The 27,197-nt window shown below is 43.8% G+C and overlaps 1 protein-coding gene across 20 annotated transcripts in view; it reads left to right on the forward strand.

Moving 5' to 3' along the window:
- itpr1b (inositol 1,4,5-trisphosphate receptor, type 1b) overlaps positions 1-27,197 on the forward strand; it is a 111,762-nt gene that overhangs the window by 77,911 nt on the left and 6,654 nt on the right. For 13 of the 20 annotated variants that reach the window (XM_034287513.1, XM_034287512.1, XM_034287517.1 and 10 more), the window contains 12 exons: positions 31-126; positions 222-359; positions 7,177-7,275; positions 7,869-8,103; positions 10,398-10,520; positions 18,017-18,192; positions 18,621-18,785; positions 18,870-19,059; positions 19,266-19,358; positions 20,009-20,157; positions 20,371-20,536; positions 21,698-21,858. In XM_034287513.1, the coding sequence (XP_034143404.1) occupies positions 31-126; positions 222-359; positions 7,177-7,275; positions 7,869-8,103; positions 10,398-10,520; positions 18,017-18,192; positions 18,621-18,785; positions 18,870-19,059; positions 19,266-19,358; positions 20,009-20,157; positions 20,371-20,536; positions 21,698-21,858 (1,791 nt within the window). Of the gene's footprint in view, positions 1-30; positions 127-221; positions 360-7,176; positions 7,276-7,868; positions 8,104-10,397; positions 10,521-14,297; positions 14,526-14,670; positions 14,775-18,016; positions 18,193-18,620; positions 18,786-18,869; positions 19,060-19,265; positions 19,378-20,008; positions 20,158-20,370; positions 20,537-21,697; positions 21,859-27,197 lie in introns of those variants that run through there. The other 7 variants (XM_034287516.1, XM_010882051.5, XM_010882052.5 and 4 more) reach the window with 5 other exon arrangements.

The following is a 27,197-nucleotide window of genomic DNA, read 5'->3' on the forward strand; positions in this document are numbered from 1 at the left end:
CCTGACGTTTTCTCTATCTTGCTCTTTCAGAATAATGCCTCTAAGCTCCTCTTGGCCATCATGGAAAGTCGCCACGACAGTGAGAATGCAGAGAGGATACTGTACAACATGAGGCCTAAAGAACTGGTGAGTATGGCTGGAACACCTTAGGAAGTATGTGGCTCCGAAGGCAATGTTGAAGCAAAGTTAACTGTCGGGTCGGTTGCAACATTCATGTGCAGGTGGAGGTGATTAAGAAGGCCTACATGCAAGGGGAGGTGGCGCCGGAGGAGCCTGCGGAGGACGATGAAGATGTTGAGGAAGAGCATGCAGCCTCTCCAAGAAACGTGGGCCACAACATCTACATCTTGGCCCATCAGGTACTGTAGACTTCTGACTGAAATCCTGCAGTTATACACCAAGGGTGTGTGTAACCACTATATTTTAGAGCTGTACCCTGTCTTGCTTCCGCTACTAACCACCTAAGGCAGAATACAGGGCTATGTTTATTCATACACAGTTATGTGGTTGAAATACAAAGACCTCTTCAGGTAAGACAAAATGTACTCACGGTCTGCTTTTGCAACCCCTGTACTGCCTGTTCACCCATGACAGCATGAATCCAATTAAATCTTTACATTTACTGATGTCAACCCTTTTAGCTAGTTTTCCATAGCCACTGTGCATTGCTATGGAAATGTCTTTCCATTGGCTGGTATGTACATCACAGCATCAACCCTGTTGTTGCTGCTCTTTGGGGATTCAGGCCAGGTGTTATGTAAAAGCTGCTGATGTAAAAAAGTCTTTATAAAATACATTTGATTGATTGATCTTGAAATTCAGAAGTGCTGGGTTTCTGTAAAGAGGGTCAAAAGCTTCACGGTTCTCGGATCACTGAGGAACTGAAATGGTTCCGCCACAAGGGGAAGTTAGTGCAGTAATGCCTCTTGGACCTCAGGTGGATGAAGAAATCTGGCCTGTCCCTAGGATGCTCTCAAACTTCTACAGATGCATGATTGAGAACATTCTTTCAGGCTGCATCACAGCCTAGTATGGCAACTGCTGGAAAAACATGGCTTTGTCAGGGGGCCTGCCTAACCTTCAAGATGAAAAAACTGCCATTATTGTTAGGTCATCACACCACTGAATAGCCATTACCAATGTAAAACAAGTAAGAAATCAAATAATAAAGAAATGTATTATTCATGGGCATGCATGCATTATGAGATCTCTTACATGAACGCTGCTGAATAGTTCGAAATGTGACAATGAATGCAACAGACAACACTTCTATCACAGTCTATCTGTCAAACCTAGCTGTCTTACAAAATGTTTGCACTAAATGTAAGACGCTGTGGATGAGGGGATTTGCTATATTAATACAATTTAAAATGTAACAATGTCGTAAGGTCTTATCATAGTCCAAAATGTGTATGTACAATTACAGCAAGGTTCTAAATTTGATTTGCTTTAGTACTTTTAAGAATTCTCAAGCTTTCGTCACATAGCTGAGCACCAGGAATACATTCTTAGGACCAAGCTAGCTGTGAAGTTCTGTGTTTGCATGTTCTGATTTTCCTTTTCGTGTTTTCTATATTCTTCTATTTTGGTTTCTGTTTGTTAGTTTCTATCATCTTGAATGTAGCTTATGTCCTCTGTTAGCCCCACCTGTGTCCCACACCTGTTCCCATTTCGCGTTCCCTACTTAGTCTATTCAGTTCTGTTCTCTCATTGAGAGGTATTGTTGTTTGTCACTCAGCATACTAAGCCTATTTAGATTGTTCAGTTTTTGCCTTCTCAATGTACCGACTCTACCTTACTTTTTTGACTATTCTGCCTGCCTTGTATTTCTGCCTGCCGTTTTTGACTATCAGTTGTGGAACTATTATGTGATTAACTAAATTCTTGTTTGGTTGATTTTGCAGGTTTTCCCACTTACAAAGAATGTAGAAGTCTGTAATTTTTATCATAGATACTCTTCAACTGTGAGTGATGGAATCTAAAACAAAAATCCAGAAAATCACATTGTATGATTTTTAAGTAATTCATTTGCATTTTATTGCATGACATAAATATTTGGTACATCAGAAAAGCAGAACTTAATATTTGGTACAGAAACTTTTGTTTGCAATTACAGAGATCATACATTTCTTGTAGTTTTTGACCAGGTTTGCACACACTGCAGCAGGAATTTTGGCCCAGCCCTCCATACAGACCTTCTCCAGATCCTTCAGGTTTCGGGGCTGTTGCTGGGCAATACGGACTTTCAGTTCCCTCCAAAGATTTTCTATTGGGTTCAGGTCTGGAGACTGGCTAGGCCATTCCAGGACCTTGAGATGCTTCTTATGGAACTACTCCTTAGTTGCCCTGGCTGTGTGTTTCGGGTCGTTGTCATGCTGGAAGACCCAGCCACGACCCATCTTCAATGCTCTTACTGAGGGAAGGAGGTTGTTGGCCAAGATCTCGCGATACATGGCCCCGTCCATCCTCCCCTCAATACGGTGCAGTCGTCCTGTCCCCTTTGCAGAAAAGCATCCCTCCATGCTTCACGGTTGGGATAGTGTTCTTGGGGTTGTAATCATCCTTCTTCTTCCTCCAAACACGGCGAGTGGAGTTTAGACCATCAGACCACATGACCTTCTCATCAGACCACATGACCTTCTCCCATTCCTCCTCTGGATCATCCAGATGGTCATTGGCAAACTTCAGACGGGCCTGGACATGCGCTGGCTTGAGCAGGGGGACCTTGCGTGCGCTGCAGAATTTTAATCCATGAAGGCGTAGTGTGTTACTAATGGTTTTCTTTGAGACTGTGGTCCCAGTTCTCTTCAGGTCATTGACCAGGTCCTGCCGTGTAGTTCTGTGCTGAACCCTCACCTTCCTCATGATCATTGATGCCCCACGAGGTGAGATCTTGCATGGAGCCCCAGACCGAGGGAGACTGACTGTCATCTTGATCTTCTTCCATTTTCTAATAATTGTGCCAACAGTTGTTGCCTTCTCACCAAGCTGCTTGCCTATAGTCCTGTAGCCCATCCCAGCCCTGTGCAGGTCTACAATTTTATCCCTGATGTCCTTACACAGCTCTCTGGTCTTTGCCATTGTGGAGAGGTTGGAGTCTGTTTGATTGAGTGTGTGGACAGGTGTCTTTTATACAGGTAACAAGTTCGAACAGGTGCAGTTAATACAGGTAATGAGTGGAGAACAGGAGGGCTTCTTAAAGAAAAACTAACAGGTCTGTGAGAGCCGGAATTCTTACTGGTTGGTAGGTGATCAAATACTTATGTCAAGCAATAAAATGCAAATTAATTATTTAAAAACCATACAATGTGATTTTCTGGATTTTCTGGACCTCTACATGCTTTTTAAGTAGGAAAACCTGCAAAATCAGCAGTGTATCAAATACTTGTTCTCCCCACTGTGTGTGTATGTATATATATATATATATATATATACACTCACCTAAAGGATTATTAGGAACACCTGTTCAATTTCTTATTAATGCAATTATCTAATCAACCAATCACATGGCAGTTGCTTCAATGCATTTAAGGGTGTGATCCTGGTCAAGACAATCTCCTGAACTCCAAACTGAATGTCAGAATGGGAAAGAAAGGTGATTTAAGCAATTTTGAGCGTGGCATGGTTGTTGGTGCCAGACGGGCCGCTCTGAGTATTTCACAATCTGCTCAGTTACTGGGATTTTCACGCACAACCATTTCTAGGGTTTACAAAGAATGGTGTGAATGGTGCGATTTCTGTTGAGACATTCAGATGGTAGAGTCAGAATTTGGCGTAAACCGAATGAGAACATGGATCCATCATGCCTTGTTACCACTGTGCAGGCTGGTGGTGGTGTAATGGTGTGGGGGATGTTTTCTTGGCACACTTTAGGCCCCAGTTGGGCATCGTTAAATGCCACGCCTACCTAAGGATTGTTTCTGACCATGTCCATCCTTTTACGACCACCATGTACCCATCCTCTGATGGCTACTTCCAGCAGGATAATGCACCATGTCACAAAGCTCGAATCATTTCAAATTGGTTTCTTGAACATGACAATGAGTTCACTGTACTGAAATGGCCCCCACAGTCACCAGATCTCAACCCAATAGAGCATCTTTGGGATGTGGTGTAACGGGAGCTTCGTGCCCTGGATGTGCATCCCACAAATCTCCATCAACTGCAAGATGCTATCCTATCAATATGAGCCAACATTTCTAAAGAATGCTTTCAGCACCTTGTTGAATCAATGCCACGTAGAATTAAGGCAGTTCTGAAGGCAAAAGGGGGTCAAACACAGTATTAGTATGGTGTTCCTAATAATCCTTTAGGTGAGTGTGTATATATATATGCTCAACCCTGATTGCAAAAAATTTGGGATGCTGTGAACATGTATATAAAAGCAGAATGCAATGATGTGCAAATCATTTAAACCCAATAGAAAATAGTACAAAGTTATCAAATGTTGATACTGAGACTTTTTATTGTTTCTTAAATCTAATATATGTGCCCACTTTGAATTTGATGCCAGCAACACGTTTCAAAAAAGTTGGGACAGGGGCAATAAAAGACTGGAGAAGTGGAGAAGTGTAGTGCTAAAAAGATTAACCTGGTAGAACATCACACAACTAATTAGGTCAATTGGCAACAGGTCAGTAACATGATTGGATATTAAAAGATAATTCCAGAGAAGATAGCTCTGTCAGAAGTGAAGTCTGTGAAAGACTGCACGAGAAAATAGTGAAATAATTGAAAATAATTTTACATTTCTTAATGTAAAATTGCAAAGAGTTTGGGGATCTCATCATATACAGTACAGAATATAATTAAAAGATTCAGAGAATTCTGAGAAATCTCTTAACGCAAGGGACAAGACCGAAAACCAAAACTGGATGGCCGTGATCTTCGGGACATCAGGCAGCACTGCATTAAAAACAGAAAAGATTATGTATTGCAAATCCCTGCACAACCTGAGGAACACTCCCAAAAACCATTGTCTGTGAATACAGTACGTCGCTGAATCCAGAAATGCAAGTTAAAACTGTACCATGCAAAGAAATAACCTTATTTAAACAAGATCCAATACCGCCGTGGCCTTCTCTGGGCCCGTTTATGAGGGCTTGAGCCAAAGTGAAAAACTGTCCTGTGATCTGACAAATCAAAATGTGATATTTTTTAGGGGGAGTCCTGGACGCCGCATCTTCCGGGCTAAAGAGAAAACGGACCGTCCAGCTTGTTATCAGCACACAGTTCAAGAGCCAGCATCCGTGATGGTATGGGGGTGCATTAGTGCACAGGGCATGGTTGACTTGCACATCTGTGTAGGCACCACTCATGAGTTCCAAACTCATAGAATCCAGAGAAATCTCTGTATGCTAGGGAAAAGGGTGAAAACCAATATTGGATGGCCGTGATCTTCTGGCCCTCAGGTGCGATACAGACACGATTCTGTAGTTGAAGTCACTGCATGGCCTCAGGAACATGCCCGAAAATCATTATCTGTGAACACAGTATGCCGCTGCATCCACAAATGCAAGTTAATACTCTATGCAAAGAAGAAACCACATATAAACCAGATCCAGAACCGCCGCCCCTGGGCCCAAGCTCATTTAAAATGGACTGAGGCAAAGTGGAAAACGGTCATGTGGTCTGACAAATCAAAATGTGAAATTATTTTTGGGAATCATAGGCGCCACATCCTCCAGACTAAAGAGGAGAGGGACCATCCGGCTACTTATCAGTGCACAGTTCAAAAGCCAACATCCGTGATGGTATGGGGGTGCATTAGTGCACATGGCATGGGTGACTTGCACATCTGTGAAGGCACCATTAATGCTGATCAAAATATGCAGGTTTTTGAGCAACATATAATATGGTGCCATCCAGACAATGACTTTTTCAGGGAAGGTCTTGCTTATTTCAGCAAGACAATATGAAACTACATTCTGCATGTATTACAACAGCATGGCTCCATAGTAAAAGAGTCTGGGTGCTGAACTGGCCTGCCTGCAGTCCATACCTGTCACCCATTGAAAACATTTGGTGCACTATGAAATGAAAAATATGATAAAGGAGACCCCGAAATGTTGAGCAGCTGAAATCCTATATGAAGCAAGAAGGGGCATAAATTTCACTTTAAAATCTACAGCAATTGGTCTCCTCAGTTCCCAAATGCTTACAGATTATTATTAAAAGAAAAGGTGATGCAAAACAGTGGTAAACATGCCCCCATCATAACTTTTCTGAAACATGCTGCTGGCATCAAAAGGGACATGTTTCTTACAATAAAACTTCTCAGTTTCAGCATTTTATATGTTGTCTTAGTACAATTTTCAATGAAACATAGGGATACATTATTTGCACATCACTGCATTCTGTTTTCATTTGCATTTTACGCAGCTTCCCAAATTTTTTGGAAATGGTGTTGTATATACCAAATGTGTTTTTATCTATGTGTGCATAATGTATTTTCAACATCTGTATTTATATACTCCCTTTACGTACCACATACAGCTCTGTAAAAAAACTAAGAGACCACTGCACCTTTTTCTTTCCTTTCCAAAATAGTCGAAAAGGAAGGTTTTGAGTGAGGAACAGAAGGGTTAAAATTAAGAGACCACTTTAAATTTAATGCTTCTGTTCCTCACTCAAAACTTTCCTTTTAAACTTTTTTGGAAAGGAAAGAAAAAGGTGCAGTAATCTCTATATTTTTTCCATAGTTGTATTTCAATTGTGGAGTCTGACACAATGACATCTACTCTGGATTGGTAACAGATTTCTTAAACACCAGATATTTTCACTTTGAGATTGTCAGAGCTTGTACCATACGATTTCATGCACCTGCTGTAAGATTGACCAATCTGTGCATGAAACCAGTACACTTTGATTTTATGTTATTTGATAACGCCCTGCCTTCTAGCGGGTTAACACTGAATGAAAGCTACATCCTGTAATAAGAGCACAAAGAACAAATGAGGCAGGTACACTCAGACACATCTGGCACTGTGGTGATCAGTTTCAGTCCCTTTTCCCCTGACAGGAAGATCAACTGCCGCACCACACCCAACAGGTTCCCGGTCAGAAACAATAAGAAAAATCTGACAACAAAACACCAAGTCAATGACATGGAAAACCTATTCGGTTTTCATCACCTGTTGCCATTGATCCAGTCATACAGTGTTGTTGTTGTTTCAGCTGGCTCGCCACAACAAGGAGCTGCAGGCCATGTTGAAGACCTATGGGGAAGGGGATGAAGCCCTGGAGTTCTATGCCAAGCATACCGCTCAGATTGAGGTGAGTCATTTGAGTCAGGAGACTCAGCCATTGTGGCTCTGCTCTTGTCAGGGTCCTCTCACTGCACTGAGATGGAAGTTACATTTTCTCTGCTGTTTCTTTTTTGTTGTTTAATTATGGCTGTGTTCACTTTGGTCGATTGTGACGTGTTTTTTTGGCCTAGGTATGATCTGACTTTTTCTTACCCTGTGTATGTGAGTCCTTTTGTTTTCCTTGGCCTGTGTTTGCCGACTGCCAGTATTTTGTTAGCGTATGAATATGACTTGCAGCTTTGGCATGTTTGCACGTGTTTAACTGTGAGCTCAGGAAAGGGAAAGAATGCTGTCTGTTGACTATGTACTAAACCTCAAACGAGGAAGAGCTTATCAAATGAACATGTGCGGTGTTGCACAGCGGTTTTACATACACAAACAGCCACTCTCAATACATGGTTTGGATGTTATTGCCAGACAGTGACAGTGGCTTAGCCAAGTGAAGAATAGGTACAGACATGCCACTACCTAACCATATCGTATAGGGGCCTACCCATTCTAGAGCCTAGAGTTGCCTGCCCAGAGAGGGTCTGTGACCGTCGGACATGTGGTTGTGTCCAGATTGTGCGGCTGGATCGGACCATGGAGCAGATAGTGTTCCCTGTGCCCAACATCTGCGAGTTCCTCACCAACGAATCCAAGCTGAGGGTGTATTACACCACAGAGAGGGACGAGCAGGGCAGCAAGATCAACGATTTCTTCCTGCGCTCCGAAGACCTCTTCAACGAGATGAACTGGCAGAAGAAGCTGCGAGGTACTCAAGAGCCCACCACTGGTAACGCAAACACGGTTCCCTGTGCGTCCCTCTTCCTACCTCTCTATACTAAGTACCTGCTTTACATGACCTCATCCCTCTCCGAACTCTGCAGGACCCTCAGGAGATGCCCGGTGCTGGGCCGGGTCCTCCCTGAAACCTGGGATGAAGGAGGGGAGGGAGGAGGGCATGTAGCATGTGATCGTAGCTGGATTACAGATGTGTTCGGTGTATGGTTGGATTTAAATGTTGACACAACAGCTGGAGAATGGTTGGGAAAGTGAGTGTGGCTTGTGGCTAATGTCTTAAATATAAAAAAAGAAGTGAAATGGTTAGTTGACACATTCACGCCCCGACACACACCAGTGTTTTCGCAAGCGCCTGCTGCCCTTTCTTCCCCCTCCAACTTCCCAACCTGCACATCAACGTACAGCGCCTCAGTGTGTCCGATGGGAATTCTATGTTCTTACCAGAGACATTGCACGCACACATATTTCAATTGTTAGGGCTGTGGCCCTGGCTGGCAGGGAGGTTGGAGATAGTTAGATAAGAGGCTGAACTGCTGTGAGATCAGGACATGACCCTGTTCCATGGCCTAATGAGACTGAAGGTCAGTCTGGGTGGGGTCTCTTCCGGGGAACGCTGTGAGCAGTCAGAAAGTACCCTGCCATGAGCCGCGTGCAGGAGTCCCGTAGAGTCTGGTGGAACTCCACGAATGGAATCCACATGTCATGCGAGACGCTGGGCGAGGGCTTCTGGAGAGGGCCAGAGGAAAGGAGTTTTAGTGTAGGCAGAGAGTTAGCCACTTGGAAACAAAACTGAGCGTTCCCAAAATCTGGTTGCAAACCTCAGTAGAACTATCTAAGCATTTGCGGAAGGAGCCGTGTGAGGCCAACTGGAATGCTTTTTCGTTTTCTGATGATGCAAGCTCCCGCGGTAAAGTCATGGAGCGATTGCTGAAGTCCTCATCCCGGGGTCCACCCACCAATCATCCCCCATGTTGCACATAAAATAAGGCGACTCCCTGTTGACGCCCAGCTCATGATCCCTCCACCCACCCGGCGGTCTGCGGTCGCAGTATGACTGAACCCTTTGTTTCCTCAATGAGAGCGTGTGTCTGCCTGTCTTTCCCTATGTGAGCCCTGCGCCACTCGAAGGGGTCGGCCCTCTCACACGTGACCCACGGCCTCTGCCTTATCTCAATGAATCAGCCGCGCGGCATCTGAGAGACCATGTTGTTCTGCTGACCGCAAGTCATGAGTGCGGCTTGTGTTTATAAAAGTCCCCACCCTCAGTTCCTCTTTTCAATGAGAAAGCTGCCTCTAAAATAGCAGCGGCCGTGCAAGCGAACAACCCTCTGACCAAAAGCTGTGTAGGCAGTATGCGGCTGGTGTGGGGCTTGTTTTGGCCGGGGGGGGGGGGGGTTTACCTTCATGAATTGCAGTTACGTCGAAATTGGTCAAGGGCTGGACAAAATCATACACAAATAAACACGCTAATTGGCTTTGCACAGTTTTTATATTTTGGGGAAGGTTTTGCTTTAGTGTTTAGTCTTTTTAGTGTTTACTTCACACACGAGACCTTTACACTATTTAAAAAGTTATAGTAATATCAATGGTGAACTTCAACCTGGACAGTATGTTGGTTTGATAGAGAATTAACCTTCAATTTGAGTTGATGTTTGGAGATATCTGATGTGAATATGGATTACCTTGTAACAGTTTAAATAGACAATATCCTCACATTTCTAGTGAGGATATTATTCTCACATTTCTACAAAGCCAAAATGTGCAGCCTTTTGGGTCTCCAGGACTGAGTGGGCAAATGCTGGCATATTGGGTCTCAGCTGAGACACTGACATGGCAAACACTGTAGCCATTTCCTGAAGCCATTGTTGATTGTCAAAGGACATGTACCACTAGGTTGGATTATTTGCTGCAAGAAAAACAGCTACATTTACTAAAGTAATTGTTTGGAAAATGGCTAAAACCATTGCCATTATTACTGGCACCAAATACAGTATGGCTCCACTTACATTTTAAAATGTTGTACTAGACATAATTAAACTCCTAGTGGTATATGTCTCATATATCAGATTTAGCTCTAATAGCAATTCTGACTACAACTGTTCACAACCTCTGCATTTGTGTTAGTTGATAATCCTCCAAAGAATGCTCTGTGTAATGTTTTTTCATTTGCAGTCGATGTGGTATCTGTGCGTGCCCCACCCGTTCTTGACATCCCTGTCTCAGTGTGGACATGCCACTGGGGGTGTTGTTGTGGCGAATTCCCAGTGTGTTGACCATGTCTGACGGCACTCCTCGTCCCTTCTCCAGCCCAGCCCATTCTGTACTGGTGCTCCAGGAACATGTCCTTCTGGAGCAGCATCTCCTTCAACCTGGCCGTGCTCATGAACCTACTGGTGGCCTTCTTCTACCCTCTGGAAGGTGTCCGTGGAGGTCAGTGAGCTCTGTTGTCATCCCCCTCTTCCCCTCCTGTCTTGCTCAGCTCTATAATCTCCAGGGCTACTCAAATGCTGACTTCTGTATTACCAATAAGAGTATGGATCCATTCCTTGGTTGGTTCTCTAGTATGTTGTCAGGTTAGTCACATACGATGTCTCACACACTGGCCTGATGTTGTTATGGAGAGACTGCGATTTATTAGACACGCAACACCTCAGTTGGCCCACAAGGTGCCACATCATTCCAGGAGGACCTCACGTTAGGCTTTTCTTTTGCTCTACCAGTCTGACAGTTCCAAAACAGGATTTTGGAGTCAGTGACACAGAGAGTGTTCATTCATGGGGAACTGCATCACAACGCCCATTACACAGAGCCACAAGATGGATGGAACGTTGAACTTGGCCGCTAGTCTTCGGCAAACTGCAATCCAATGGCCTTACAACTTCACTTTGCAAAGCTGTTCATTTCAACAGTAATTCCTTCTTAAGCGAAATGTAGGACAACGGGACGGTGAACATGTACTGTTGTAGCATGGGTTTGAATCTGGCCCGCTGCTGTTTCAGCAAAATGTACTCCTCTGCTGTGAAAAATATAAAACTAGTACAGTTGAAGGAGGCATGTTCCGACGCCATATCACACCATACGTTTTTGTGAATTGGATATTAAAAACAATACCTGCCAGTGTTAAGGAATTTCTGTGTGATTGGTGATTCGTGGCTGGATGCAATGCCTGTGGTCAGGGCGCAGCGTCACGCCCTTCTTACTAATGGCATGTAAACCTCATCGCACCTCCATGCATAATTATAACGACACCCAATCTGAACTCCCGGATCCCCCTGTCACTGGCATGTCAGATCAGATGTCTTGTGAACCAGGCCCCTACCTGATCATCAATGTGGGGGTTGAGCTGACACACTTAGGCACACAGACACACACACACACGTAAATAAGCGCACACACAGACACACACACCACTCAGTGAACCTGCCACCAGACTCCAGGCTTCACACTGACGCTGGCATGCCTCTGTCTCTGGTCTGTGTGTGTTTACTGTGTTCATGTGGATTGGTCATCCCTGAGCCTGCCAGCGAACATTATACCCACAGCACAGACTGTAGTGTTTGGGCTAGCCTGAAAGGTGTCAACTGCTTACCTTACAAAGCCTGGGGTGGAACCCTGTCAACTCCCAACCCTATCTCTTTTCAAATAATGAATATTCCATAAGCAGAAAACCAAGCAAAATTAATTAGATTGTGCTTGAAAATAAATGTATCAGTTGAAATTATGAATATAAGTTTTGCAAATGCGGTTTCAACAGCCAGCTTTCCCCTTTGGCTGTCCTACCCCTGCCCCTGACGGTGACATTTGAACTTTCCTTATTAACAAATGTTTCCGACTGGGCGGTAGGCCCTCATTAGGTGTAGGTGTAGCGTATCTGTCTTGTACAAGGCGTAAGGCATAATGGATCAGCTCTAGTGGTTTGCCTCATGTTGGGCTTTGAATTCGAGCTTTAAATGCGCCTATTCTTTACTTTACCCGCCAATGTTCGTTTGGAAACAAATGCCTCAGTGGATTGTCAAGAAATAAATAAACAAATTAAAATATTTTCACTCAATAAATGTAACTTTTTCTCTTTGTATTTCTGTCTCTTTTTCTCTTTCTCTCTCCATGCATAAGAGCAGTGTTGGTCAGTGGTGATGTCTAAAGTGCAGCCGTAGCAGTCATTAAAGTCTCCATTGTTCCATGGCAGATTTGCAGAGAGAAGACCCACATTGTGACTCACATAAACTTGACATTGTTCCGTCAGGCTCGGGTCAAGCGGCGCAGTCCCTTTTGTTTTGAACTTCCTCAGAAACAGAAACAAACGGTTGTAGCTTAGAGCTAAAATACATTCATGTGGTTTCCAGTGTCTTCAGAGAGCTTTGCATCAGAATGCAAGGTTCATATCAGGACATGTCCTCTAGTGTGTGAAACCATCATGCTAAACCTTGGCTTGATTATTCTTATTGCTCAGTGGTAACTCTTGAACACACACAATAAGTTGGTCCATAACCATGTCAGCCGTTAAGTGGCTGCCTCTTTTTAATGGTCAATCCGTTTGCTTGTAAAAGCGAAGTGAATCCCAAATGGCACAGCGTTCTGAGGCACTTTTTGTAGCACCAAGCTGCCCACTACAGTCTAAGTTCATCCCTTGACTGTGCTGCCGGCTGTCAGGTAGCTAGGAAGCCCAGTCAGTGATTCAAAGTTGCCAGCATCGCACAGGGAGGGGGCGGTGTGTTCAGCAGGGATTTTCTGTTTTCATCACTCTCTAGTGACTCTCTTAGGCAGCTTGAGCACCTGCAGGACTAACTGAGATTGTCAGGCATTGCCTCTTGTGATTTCCTGATTGCACAAGCAGCGTGGAGGAAAAATAAGCAGAATGGCGTTGCGCATGTCCATGAGGAAGGCTTGCCGCAATCTTCAGATCTCCTGCATCGGTTGGGAGTTGATGCTATGTGGCAGAGCCATAGATTCATGGCCTGGTAGAATTGTAATTACTTTTACAGCAATACTAAGTGTGTGGAAGTGTGACGTTGAGATAACTTTGAGGAATATGTGTAAAGATAGATTGTGGCCAACATAATGCAGGTATGGGGAAGGGTACCAATATGCAAGAGTAGATTTGAGCGACAATGGTCCTACGGCATAGCTACCATAACAGCTTTTCTTGCCTAACTTAGCCATGTTAACAGCACAAACCCCCCTTCCCTCTTTGTTCCCAATGTACTCAATGACACTGCTTAAAACCACTCTCAAATGATTTTCCCACAGACGTGCCTGTTTGGCCTTTCAACCCAGGAACACGTGACCTTCTTTTGATGTCAGACAGTCAGGTGTAGTGCGGGGGTTGAGCCTTGGCTGCATCCTCCACTCACCCCGCTGTACCGATGTAGTGGAATCTGTTGGAGTAGACAGGAATGAATGGGGTTTGGAGAGGCCAGAGATGGCCCGTCCTCCCTCAGTGGCTCTTGGCTCCCTGGCTTGCTGTCGGCCAGCGGACGGGATCACTCCCAGACCTTCCCTCATGAATCTGTCAGGAGCTGGGGGTATTTTTAGCACCCACAGTTATGTAACAAGCACCTGTCATGTGATCTCTGCACAGAGAGGAAAAGAGAGGAGGCGGGGGGGGGGGGGGTGAAAAGCCTGCTTTTGGCTGGGGCCTCAAAGTGTATACGGCAAACCGACTGACCTGTTTTTCAGCTTAAAGGGGAAAGACGACTAATATCTACAATTTGTATATTTTCATGAATCGCTTCAAGTTGTTGGCCTGTCTCTTTATGCATACAACTATTTTACTTAGGAAGAGCTGTAAACAGTTTGAAGTCTGTTCAATAGGATCAGCTAGCAGGTGGTGATAGATATGGATCCATCCATGTCTGTTCCAATCCAAAAACATATATGGACAGATGAGAAGGCACCTGCAAAACAGAATGTTTCTCCCAGTGCTTCATTATCCTCTGCAACACACAAATAACATTTTGTCTTCCAGTCTATATGAACTGCTTGCTTGTTAACTGTTCCTGTAGACGTCCTGTCATTGTGCTGTTCATTTTAAGCATTGACTCACTAAACCTCAAAATTCTTTGGTACTGTAGACAAATAATGAATAAATCACTTTAAACATACCACACCATCCCTTTAAACACACACGTACACACAATCCCATGCACACAGGAAGACTGACATACACACACAAACAGTTCACTGATTAATGTTGTCTTTGTTGTACAGAACAGAGCTGGAACCTAGCCACGTTAGTGCCAGGTAAGCTCATGATAAAGCTTCACTCAGCCACAACATTTAGATGTGTCACAACTTTCTGTGTTATGTAACCGGTAGCACTAAGTTCTAGAGCTGTGCCTCTCCTTCCCGGGAAGAGAATGTGTCTGAACATGTCTAACAGCTGAAATTACTGCACCAAGCCGGAACTATGAGGAGGCGTTGGGGCGATGTCTTACTAAATTGATCTTTGTAAATTGATCTTTGTCTCACTAAATAGATTTGTGTAAATCCCCTGAAAAATATTTACATTAACATGTTTGATGACTTTTTTTCATTTAATAAATAATTTGCAGTATTTCTTTATTTCCAAATTAATTGACAGGTAAAAACATTACAGAAAAAAATCCCCCTACCTCCTCCAATGACATCTTTACAGAAAATTGACTGGTGGACAGATATCTCCTACAGTTGAAATTGCTGCTGTGGGTATGGTTGATTTAGTTTTATACTCAAGTAATAACAATGATTATCATTTGTTGCATTGTGTTGTTAGAGTCTTGCTTGGATAATTATAGAAATCGAAAATAGGAAAATGTCCGGATCCCAGCCTCATGGACACCTACAGTCTAGGCTACCTTTATAATCTGAACATTTCTCTTTCACTGTGTTCTCACTGTACTACTTTCGTTCTAATTTTATCTTTCTTGCACAATTCCACACTCATTCTATCAAATCATTTTTTTTAAAGTTATGTGTCAAATAAAGGGAAACTAAATGAACAAATAAGACGTTTCAATACTTTTATCTATATAATGAACAAAGTTTGCAACACCCTAAACCCCCCAGTAAAAAAACTACCTGACCCCTTACAATCAGTGACAGGTTGTGCCACTTCAGCTGCAATGACTGAAACCATATCCTTTCATTGTTGATCAGTCTCTAAAACAGTTGTGTAGGAATTTTGGCCCACTTACAAACATCTGCTTTATCTCAGCCACATTTGTGGGTTATTGAGCATGAACTGGTCTTCATAAGTCCTGCCACAAAATCACAACTGGTTTTAGGTTTGAACATTGACTTGGCGTTTACAAAATGTATTTTTTTTGCTTTTCAGACATCCTGATGTAGACTTGCTTGTGTATTCTGGATCAGGATTTCATAAGGTTTAATAATGTGTGATGTCTAGTGACAAGCCTACTAGGGTAAAAAAATAGGCCTTGTCTTTTGATTGGAACACAAACTATGCAACACTACCAATTGCAAACAAGTGGACTGTGGGGCCTACATTTACCTCATGAAACAGCCAGGGTTTGATCCAGTGAATTAAGAGAGGCAAGGTCAAGAGCTATCGTAAATCTGTACTTGGATGTTTTATCAGAAACCCACCCAAATATTGACTTCCATAGCAGGCATCTCTGTAGACGGGTGGTCCAGGTGTATCACTACCTTCCTTTCCAATAAAGAACATCTAACGCTGATAGGGATGGTCACTACCTGATCGTAGTGCGAGATATTACTGTCAATAATATCTATGACCCAACCATCAATACACACCTATTCAGGAGACTCCTAGCTCTGGTACCAGATATTTCTCAGACTAATCTGGTTGGCCTTAGAGACCTAAGCTGTTTGCTTGACAATCCTCCACCCACCATGCCCCTACCTGAAATCATAAAAATAAAAAAACTATTTATTTCAAGTCTGGTGGGTCTCCCAACCAACAGGAATGGTATATACCTGTCATTCTCACTCCCAAATAAACTACTTTCTGCTTGTTGCCAATTCACTCCCTTATTATAAAACATATTACCATGACACATAATCACAGATCACAGCCCACATACTTTCTCCCAGAGACTCTTTCTCCCAGGCCAAATGATTGGATGTGGAATTTTAACATCTATCCTAGATATTTCGGAAAACTAAAATCATACTTTTCTTTTAAAATAATGACAATTAAGAGACCTCTTCTTTACTAAATGTGAGGGGCTGTATCATAGAATTAACCACATCCACAAAGAAGGGGAATGCTCGTTATCCATCCAGTGGTGAAACAAAAAAAGGAAAGTTTTGTGATACGATCACACATATTCTCCCTGTAAAAATCTTCTATCTACACCAAATAAAATTAGTTTCAGTAATGCACCAAACTATACAAATTATTGTTCAGACAGCTTTGTAAAATATAAATCAACCATATAATCCCCCAGGTCAAGTCTGTAACTGAGAAACTACTCTCTTCTTCCAAGCAGACCCTAGTTCCCTAAAGCAGGTCAAGACCCCTTCCAAACCAGCAGGTCAAGACCCCTTCCAAACCAGCAGGTCAAGACCTCTAGCCGGATGGTTACCCCTCTGAATTCAATAAAAGATTCAGTGATTTTCTTTCCCTCTACTTTCATAAAATGTTTGCAATTCATTGATGTGGAAGCATTTCCACCTACTCTGGATGAGGCAGTTATTGCAGTCATGAAAAGGGGAAGAGATTGGGTCATATATGCCAACTTCTCTCCTCAAAACAGTTTAAAGATATTAGCAAAGACTTTGGCCAACAGGCCATATTTAATGAGGTAGTCCATGCGCAGATGTCTTATTGGCTACATTCCCAACTCATTATCTCAGTTTTTTTCTGAAGTCAACTGCCTCAGTTTTGTCTGTGTTAAGTTCCAGGTTTTTCCGCTGACTATATTGGTGTAATCTGAAGATTTGACTGACTATAGTGGTGTAAGACTAGAGTGGCTTGACAGATGCATTGTTGGTGGTACAGTCGTTGGTGTTGAGTGAGTAAAGTACAAGTGAGAGCATGTGTTCAAAAAGTGCATACCCATTTTTTCATGTTGCATCCTATTGATTAGGAAGTCAGCGATCCACTGATAGTTGGATGTGGACACGTCCAACTGCGAGCATTTGTTTTGTAGCAGTTCTGATGGTGTAGAACACGGAGTCCAAGTCCACAAATAGTTTTTAAGGTTGTTGAGTTGTTGGAGAATGTAGTGGAGGCCCATGTTGATAGCTTCGTCCACAGATGTGCTGATTCTTTCGGCAAAATACTGTAGTTAATGAGTCGCACTGATGGTCAAGGGTGGCATCAGGGGTTTAGGCTTCTTTGGCTGTGCCTGTTCCACAACAACAGGAAGCTTTGTTTTGTAGTTCGTTATCTGTCTGATGCCTTTCCAAAGAGAAGGCAGTTGTTACTAAAGAATTTATTTTCCAGCCTGATTCAAACAAACAAACTTGTTTGGCGGACATCATTCCTGGTTTGAGCATTTTCTTAGCCTCCCTGAGTGATCTGTGTCAGAACTGAAAGCCTGTAGATTGCTTGGTAAGAGGATGGCACTTGTATTTCCAGGGTTGTGGGTTCAATTCCGACAGGGGATAAATATGTAAATGTATGCAGTCACTAGTGTTAGTGACTCTAGATTAGCTTGGTACAGGTAAAGGCTGGCTAATTTCACAGGAGCATCAGAAATGTAATTTAGCCAAGATTTTGTAAAACAGTTAAGGCAGTCTATTAATTTGAAGATGATGATGGAATTTCAAGAAAAAAATAATTTGGTAATTTGTCTCAAATATTCAGTAGCTAATTTCAGGTGAAAGTAGTTTAGTTTGAATCTAACAAACAAACATGAATTCAACAAACATCAAGTAGTTGTCTTACGTGGACAACTCTATCCGAGCCCCATCCCTCCCTCCTTTTCACCCAGTTTCTGCCCACCCTCCTCTACCCCCAGGCACCCTGGATGGTCACCTGTCAGCCCTACTGTGGATCGCCATGCTGGTGTCCCTGGCCATCGTCATCATCCTGCCCCAACCTCACGGCGTGCGGGTTCTCATTGCTTCCACTATCCTTCGCCTCATCTTCTCTGTGGGTCTGGAGCCCACACTGTTCCTCCTGGGGGCCTTCAATGTGAGTGTGTTTGCGAGCCTGTGTGTGACCGGGCGGGTTTCCGCTCACTCGGCCCTGGTCCTGAAACAACTGGTCCGTTGTCCTCGTCTGACCCTTGGGTGCCTCACTGGGATCCCACTGAGTTGTGTTTCAACCAGACCAACCAACCGTGTCTTCTAAAGTGTAAAGACCTGTTGGATGGATGTATGACTTTTACACAACGTATGTTTTATGATGCTGATGTCCGGGTCTTACTGAGTGAAATTGTCACTCTTTTTACCTTATGCTGATGCCAGGCTCTGGGAAAGTTTAGTTGGGTGTTTGGCATGCCAGTTAGCTTATGTTTATATTTTCACTTTGTTTTGTAGGACACCAAACACCTGCCTTTATATGAACATAGGAAAGTTGCTCTTTGACTCAATCCCACCGTGTTTCCAACTTTTCCTCAGGTGGGCAATAAGATGATCTTCTTGATGAGTTTTGTCGGAAACAGAGGGACGTTCACAAGGGGCTACAAGGCCATGATCATGGATGTGGAGTTCCTTTACCACCTCCTCTATCTGATCATCTGTAGTCTGGGTGTCTTCGTCCATGTCTTCTTCTACAGTCTTCTGGTAAGAACTGGTCTCATTTGTTCAACCACTCCCTCCCCTGCCCCACTCCCACTAAGACATTTTTGTCTCTGGCTTGCCATGCAGCTCTTTGACCTGGTATACAGAGAAGAGACGCTGCTCAATGTGATCAAGAGTGTAACCCGCAATGGTCGCTCCATCCTGCTAACAGCCGTTCTGGCTCTCATCCTGGTCTACCTGTTCTCCATCGTCGGCTACATCTTCTTCCAGGATGACTTCCTCCTCAATATTGACAGGATACCTAACAGAACACTTGGTAAGGTCACTTAAAGTTTCCAAAACAAATAGCTTCCTCTGTCTGTCCTCCCCATTCTGACTGTCTCATTTAAAATGACTTACACCAGATTTCCTGCTATGTATTAACTCTGCAAGGCCAAATATGGTTCAGTGTTTGCAACAGACAATGTTGATCCAAATAAGGCATCGAGGTTTCTCCTGACCCTATGTTTTCCTGTTTGGCAGAGAGTGGAGCCAGCATGGTGGGAGAGTTCCTGTCAGCAGGAGTGTGTGGGAAGGACAACGGAGAGAACTGCTCCACGGAAAATATCATGGATGGTATGTTCTCATGAAAAAGGTGTGTGTGTGTGTTTGACTGGGCTTGCATGTGTGTTGAAGGGTTCTCCTGTGTCCTGAGTCAGCCCTGGTCCTGGGGGATGCTTCCCAGAGTTACACTGAGCCATAAACCTGTGCAGCGGGTCAGTCATGGGATTACTTCTGGTTGGGCCTAGCTGAACGCATGGAAGCACATAGGGGCTTAGACTTTAACGTGTGTGTCTGTTGCTAGAGGTTTCAGAGCAAGAGGGAGGAGAGGTCAGGGGTTAATTGCCATCAGGCATTGGGAAGCTTGTCAGCTTTGCTCTTCAAGGATCTCGGGTGGTGGGGGGGTGGGTTTGCATGTGGTTGGGACCCGGGCATTTTAACGGACCCTGTTGACTTGTATTTGAACTGCACCTTGGCTTCATGTGCTTAGCCGACCCGGTCAGGACTGGGGGCTTTGGGGGTCAAACCTCATGGGCTTTAACAACCATCATCCCCTCCCAAATTAACGATGCAAGTCTGGTGACTTGTTTTGTGGATGCTGTTAAAGGGCCAAGTTTGTATTGTCAGCGGTTCCTGTGCTGGGAAAATGCAGTCAGTGGGAGGGTTGCATTCTTGTTGTGGATGTACACTATGTGTAATAAAAATTTCTTCATGTCACTCTCTAGCTGCCATCGCTACCCAGCCTTCAGCAATGGTGATCGAGGATAAGGAGAGGTCATGTGACTCACTGCTCATGTGCATCGTCACTGTTCTGAGTCATGGACTGAGAAGTGGAGGCGGTGTAGGTGATGTCCTGCGGAAGCCATCCAAAGAGGTACAAAACTGGACCCCCCTATCAAACCGTTTACCACAGGTCCAGACAGAGGAAGTGACCAATATCTTGTTAGCCTCACGGCAATCTCAATGTTAGCTGTTGTTGTTGCTAATCAACATGTTTCTTCACTGTCAACTATCCTTTTATAGTTGACTGGTTTATTAGTTTCAGTGTGCGTTTTTTAAGTTTTCCTAACTTTGGTGTCTTTTGTAGGAGCCTCTGTTTGCTGGCAGGGTGATCTATGACCTGCTGTTCTTCTTCCTGGTCATCATCATCGTCCTTAACCTTATCTTTGGTGTCATCATCGACACCTTTGCTGACCTCAGGAGTGAGAAGCAGAAGAAAGAGGAAGTCCTGAAGACCACTTGCTTCATATGCGGTGAGTGGGCCAACCTGTGCCGGTATGGGCTCTACTGGCCCGTATCCAACACTAGAAACCACCGGGTCGGTGTTCAGCCTGAGACAGTCACCTGAGCTGTGGTGGTTTTGGCTTGGGATGACTAGTCTATCAAAATCAGTACTATCTCACGCTAGCCTTTCAGTGCGGGGAGTGTCGTAAGGTGACAATGAACAGACGGTGCGGTCAAGAGGTCTCAACTCGCACTGGAAGTCTGTCTGAGGCTCTTACTGTTGCAGCTCACAGCTGGCCTGTGGCAGAGTGAGGCTGCTCAGCAGTGTAAACAACACAACGCCTCCTCTTCCCAGAACCCGAATGGTTAGTCATGGCTGATGCGATGCGGAGGAGTAACTTCTTCCTGTTGCCATGCAGGTTCTTGACCATGTTAGTGTGCTCACTCCTCTAACAGAGAAACACTCGTCTAACCGTGAAACCCTCCTCTGTCAGAACACTCTTAACAGTGCATTGGCACTGTGCTCTGTCTGATCACCAACTATTACTACAGTATTTTACTGTTACTAAAGCCTATTTAAACTGTTCAATGATATAAAGCTGAGAAGCACATCAATCGAGCAATCAATTAAATGTAATTTCCTGAGCCTAGCCCACATCATATAAATGAATGCAACATAAACAATTGGGACTGCGACAGGACAGACTGACGCTATTACAAGACTATTGCAGTGTAAAACTAAGGACCGAGACGGGGGTCCAGAGACGCTGCAGCCCCCGCTAGAAGATAACTCCCGGAAAGGGCCGACCAGGTGATAAACCCCAGAAAGGGCCAACCAGGAAGGAAATAACTCTGCCCACTATCTACCCCAATTAGCAAATGCGGTTATGCAGAAAGCAGCCTACGGTCCTGCGTTCAAACATTTTCTGTTTGAGTGGGGGAGGAGGGGGGCGCTTGCGGTAATGACATGAGGGGCTTATTATATTCTATACTTTCTCTGAAGTGTATTACTTCTCTTTTCCAAAAACCAGGTTCCATCTTGTCATTGTTGTGCATTCAGTCACTCCAACTAACGACATTAAAGCCACCAGACCATAATCACTGACTCATTATTGCCACACATGCATTCACAGAACACAACTTTATGTCAGTTAGTTTGACAATTTTTCAACTGTCTCCCTCGTGTGCAGGCCTGGAAAGGGACAAGTTTGACAACAAAACGGTGACGTTCGAGGAGCACATCAAGGTGGAGCACAACATGTGGCACTACCTGTTCTTCATAGTGCTGGTCAAGGTGAAGGACTCCACCGAGTACACAGGCCCAGAGAGCTATGTGGCCGAAATGATCCGGGTATGTCTAAGATTATTATCACCTGTATATCTATAAGGACTTGTAAGCTTATTGCAAAGTTGATTCTTGTTGACCCCATTCCCGGTGGGCAGGGGTGTGGTAAAAAATAGTTGTGGAACTGGGAGGAATTTGGCGTGACTTCATCTGGGTGGCATGCATAGCTGAGCTTTGATTCAATGGGTCTCCTGAGAATAGATGTCTTCTTCATACTAAATTGTAGGGCTTGGAAATAGAATGATAGAATTATTGCATCAGTTGTAATTCATATGTCACAGGGGATCACTGATACTTGCAGTATGCCAGCATTTCTATAACCCAGGTACGCAGACCATGGAGGAATTCCCCCCGATCTCTAATGAAAAATTCCCACTGATTGCATTTATGCTTCCTTCATAGAACATGAGTTACACAAGTAACCGCAGACTTCCACTATTTAGCGGTTGGCACGTACAGGGTGCTTTTTATTTTCCTGCTACAAATTTGACTGTAGCTTTTGAACTGTTTGAGCTACTAGTTATTATGAAAGGGATGACTCTCCGGAAAACTTGAAATCGGTTTTCCTTTATGACACTCACAATTTTTGTAGGGCAATGTAAAGATTGATATGGCAGAATCACTATTCAAAGCTATGCATGTCTTGTTTTCTACAATCAATTATTACTATACCATACCAACATTTTCCTATACCATACATCCCTATAAAATTCTGATGCATAGCAGTCACTACCAACCATATACCTAAATCCTTCAGTTTGGTTTGCCTACTTACACATATTTAGATTTTGGAACATTATTGGAGTAGACTAAAGCCCAAACTTTTGTATCAGTTTTTTCCTATAGCCCCAATGTGTCCTCAAATAGAGAATGACATTAAAGAGAATGAAAATCAAACAACTGATTTTTTTTTTAGGGTAGTAAGAACGTTATCAGTGGTGGTCCTGTATAGACCTGATCAGTTAAAGCATATGCACAGACGTTTTAGTTTTACTTGAGTTCAACAAGCTATCATCCTGAAGTATCATTAAGCTATTATATGTAGTTTTTTCCAATCATACTAGTCAGTGCGTAGGTTTAAAAACATTTGCTAAAGCCTGACTCTCCCCTTGAAACACACTAGCCGAGTGGAATGGATGTGGGGATAATGTTATAAATATTAATGTATTGCTTATTATTAGTTATTACTCTGATTCTTTATACGTATAGCTACCTAGACCAACATTTACACACATTTTCCATTGAAAATTTCAACCATCATAGAGCTAGCTTCAATTGTTTGATAATGTCTGACATTACTAGCTAGCTACTTACCTTGCTTGCTGCTCAGTATCTGCTCAGTTGCTTGTTAAATCAGGGAATAACAGGTAATAGGCTGTACACACTCAAATTAGGGCAGCAAGTGAAAACCTAAAAAGCATATAACTGGATGTTTAAACTGAGACAATGTGGCAAAAGGCCTACCAAGCTAAATCAAAACCGATTGATTCAGATTGAAGTCAGGTGATTAGATTTTCAGATAAGGCTCTACAGACATAGCAATGACATTTAATTTTGCAATGTTGATTCAATTTAGTAAAACTGCAATGAATGTGTAAATTATCAGTTTTAGCTTTGGGCAACAGGGACAGTTAGTTGGCTTGTGACTATGGACTATGTATTACTAAAAACTAGCTCAGAAATGTGAATATGCTAATTGTTTTCAAGCTGGTTCTGTATTCTATGTTTATTTAATGTGTTTCAGAGTGTTATTTTTCATGTTCATTATAATACACGTAAACACCAATCTTGCTAATTATCTGGTGCTGCACCTTAAGAGACGTCGTAAAGCTTTACAGGGACATAATTGGTGCAGTACCAGTTTGTACTGGTACAAATATGGTTCCTGGAGCGTTCAGCACGACTAGTAACAGGTCTGAAGCCTGACATTAGAGAGGCTAGTATTCCTGGCAACAAACTTATGAAGTGCACTTGTGTGTGTAATAGCAACACGTTGTTACACGATTAGGATTCCCAAAATGTTGTGCCCCAGTCCACCATAAACTAATCTAAATCAACTCAACATGGGAGTGATGTGAGTTCTGAGTCAGGGAGAGTTGGCTACTACGGTATTTTCCACCAGTTCTTTTGGCAGCTGTCCCAAAGCAGGTGCATGGTGCCTTTGTGACCTCGAATCCCTCCAAAGTATTATCCCCACTGTCGACAGTGTGAATGATGAATTTAGGTCCTGACAATCTTTCGTTGGCAGGGAATGCGTTAATTCCTTGAAGCAGTCATGGCTCTATTTATTTTTTATTTTTTTTGTAATTCCCCCTTAACTGGCAGACACAGTCACACGCTCGCATGTAGACAAGACCCACACAGACTGCACTCTGTTCAACCTTGCCTATTCATGTTAGGTCTGTCTGGTGAGCACTAGGCCAGGAGGTAGCCTCATGATGGCCATTGAGCAGTGCGGGAAACCCCGTCCTTCCACCATGTCTGCTGTCTTGCCTGTGCAAACACTTGATTTCTATTTTTTAGGGAATAATAACCATAAAAGGAAAAGCCCCTTCTTCAACAGTGGTAACTGTCAACAGTTGGTTGCTGACAATTCCTGAGCTATTTTATCCAGTTCTCTCTTAGTTGAGGAGCAATGCAAGGTCTTGTGAGGAGTCATCTGATTTGGGATTAACTGACCCCCTCCGACCCTACTGAGCCCAACACAACTTGCCGGGGACACGCTGGGGCCCGCTGGTGGGTTTAAGGCCACCTCGGGTAAAGAGAGGGCACATGGTGTATTAGAATCCACTGACCCGTCAACTGACTCAGTCAACCCCAATGGGACCCATGCAAAAAGATTGTTTGGGGGCTCCTTCTCTGGACGGGTAGATAAATCCATTGTCTGCGGCATGACTCCAGAGCTCAGACATTTTACAGTTGACTGCAAGAAACTGACGTTAGAGAACTCACAAGTTTTATAGAGGTCACATTTCAATTTGACAGAGGTGTTAAATGTACAAGCACTTCCCCTGTGTTTGCCAGTACTTGGCTGTGTTCACCAGGTGAGGGAAGTCCCCAATTTAGACCTGAATAACTCCCTTTCATTGAAATTACGAGTTAATTTGGAATTGCAGTCGCCTGGTGAACACTGCCAAGTACTTTGTACTTTTAGACCTCTGGAATGTGACCTGTACTGTCCCAGCAAAATAATCATATTTTGAAAGGATTTGAAAATGTTGTTGTTGGTTGTTGACAGTGGTTTGGCTATAAGCTGGCTGTAATTACAAGTGCCATTGTGTTAATAATATAATGTGTTTGGGCATGTTTATTTAATTCAAGCTCATCAGCATTTCCAGTAAAATAAAAAAAAAATGATCAGATTAAGATGTAACATCTGTAGCTCTCCAGCTTCATGTCTGTGTGCATGCTCAGGGCTATCAATAGGCCAACGCATTTACTAAGAACTAAAATATGAGCTATATTTAATAAATCAATCACACCCTTATTAGTTACCCTCCCATGATTTCACCAGACATCACAGGAGATCTTTCTTCATGATTTGACATGGTGAAATAGGGTTAAGGCCTATGTTGGTGTAATAGGCCTCATACTGTTCTAGAGTTTTTACAGATTCACTTTTTCTTCTATTTCTTCTGGTTGCCCTAGTCTCCTGAGCCAAATAGTGTGTTGAAGCTGCAAGTAATGGTGAAGACACTTCATATTCACTGGGGGGATTTGTGAGATCAGGGGGCGTTGATACTCAAACATTTCTGACAATGACTAGGATTGACGTCAATGGCACAACGCTTTTTTTAAAGTGTTGTGTTGAAGGCGTAAATGCCTGAGTAAGGTAGCCAGAATCTGTTGCCCTCATTATTAGTGTGGCCCATACCCACTATGGCGAGATGCATCCAGAAACATGATTTGAACTTCACATCGATAACACAGAGCTTTAGAGGGACTTCACAGAAGTGAGAAATTGAGTTTAAGTGTTGCCAAATGAGCTGTTTGGTTTATTATGAAATGCGATGTGTTTCTTTAATTGCCATAAGCGGAGTAGTAGATGTGGTGTGTTGACAGTATGTCAGGTGGCGTGTGGCTGGCTCGCTTGACGTTTCTGTTTCTTTCAAAGCCACACAACATCCTGTTTCTTTGTCACGGCCCTTGTGGTTTTAATCATGGAAAATGTACTTCCGTCATTTCCATTGAACTAGTGTGAAAATGAATGTAATGTCAGTGGCGAAAGCAGTCTGAGACTTACTGGAAGTTTTCACTTGTAAACACTGAGGAAATGAGAAGGGGGCTGGGGTGCTTTGGCTGTCAAGCCGACTCCGACGCGGACAAAAAGGACCGGATTAAACAACATTGCCGCGCTGGCCGTCTCTGCTCCTTTCCCATCCAATAATACCCTGGCAATTTGACCCGAAAATGATCGCCAGTGAACCAAGTTGACAAGATTGAACTTATCACGTTGTTGTGCCTGAGCTGTAAAGCCTCGGACCACCGCGAAGGGCACGTCCGTGACACGTCCGGCCTGTCGACAGCGCGTCTGAGGTCTGTCCCTGTAGCTGGCACGGCCAACAACAGAGTTCATGCCGGCACAATCACGCATGCGAGAGGACCCTCTGGGGAGCAGAGGTAAACACAGCGCTTATGTTCAGGAAGTGGAGCGTGCACGCAGCACTATTTCCCTCCTCTCAGAATGAGTACTCGTCTCTGTGATTCCCCCGGTCCTGCTGTTTGTCTGACCCGGGACCAGCCTGTGGCATGCTGCGGCCGCCTCTCTCCTCTCTATAGACTAAACCACTGAAACCCAGGGACTTTTCCCAGCCGTGCAGCTGTGCCCAAAACAGAGTACCAAGCAGGTGCTGCGTGGCGCCTTGACGTTCAGGCACGCCGCTCTACAGTCTACTGTTCACACGCGTTTCACAGGGGAGGGCTAGGCGTACGCTTTTGCAGTCAACGCAGTCATTGTTCTTATGGTGCGCGAGTGTCTTCGCGTGAACTCTGGACGGACCCGTTCATACTGCCGCAGCTCGTCAGAGGGGAGGTTCAGACGGTGTACAATAACATTGGTATGTGGTGGGCCAGTGCTGGAGGAGATAGAGGGGTGAAAGAATGCGTTCAGAGTGACCATTGGCCTCTAGCCTGGATGAACGCAGCAACCCATCCACCGGCTCAGGGCACCGAAGTGATTGGCTGTCAGTCTTACGCCGCTCGCGCAATTGCTTACGTGAACTGTGTTTTCATTGGACAGCGGCTACACTCTGCATTGTCTCTTGACCATATTTGGAGTTCATTTCCGTTTATTCCTGTCATTCCACGGCGGTAGAGCAGCAAATAAGTCAAAAATGAATTTACAG

Source organism: Esox lucius, chromosome 17 (genome assembly GCF_011004845.1).
Source record: "Esox lucius isolate fEsoLuc1 chromosome 17, fEsoLuc1.pri, whole genome shotgun sequence".
Classification (NCBI taxonomy): Eukaryota; Metazoa; Chordata; class Actinopteri; order Esociformes; family Esocidae; genus Esox; species Esox lucius.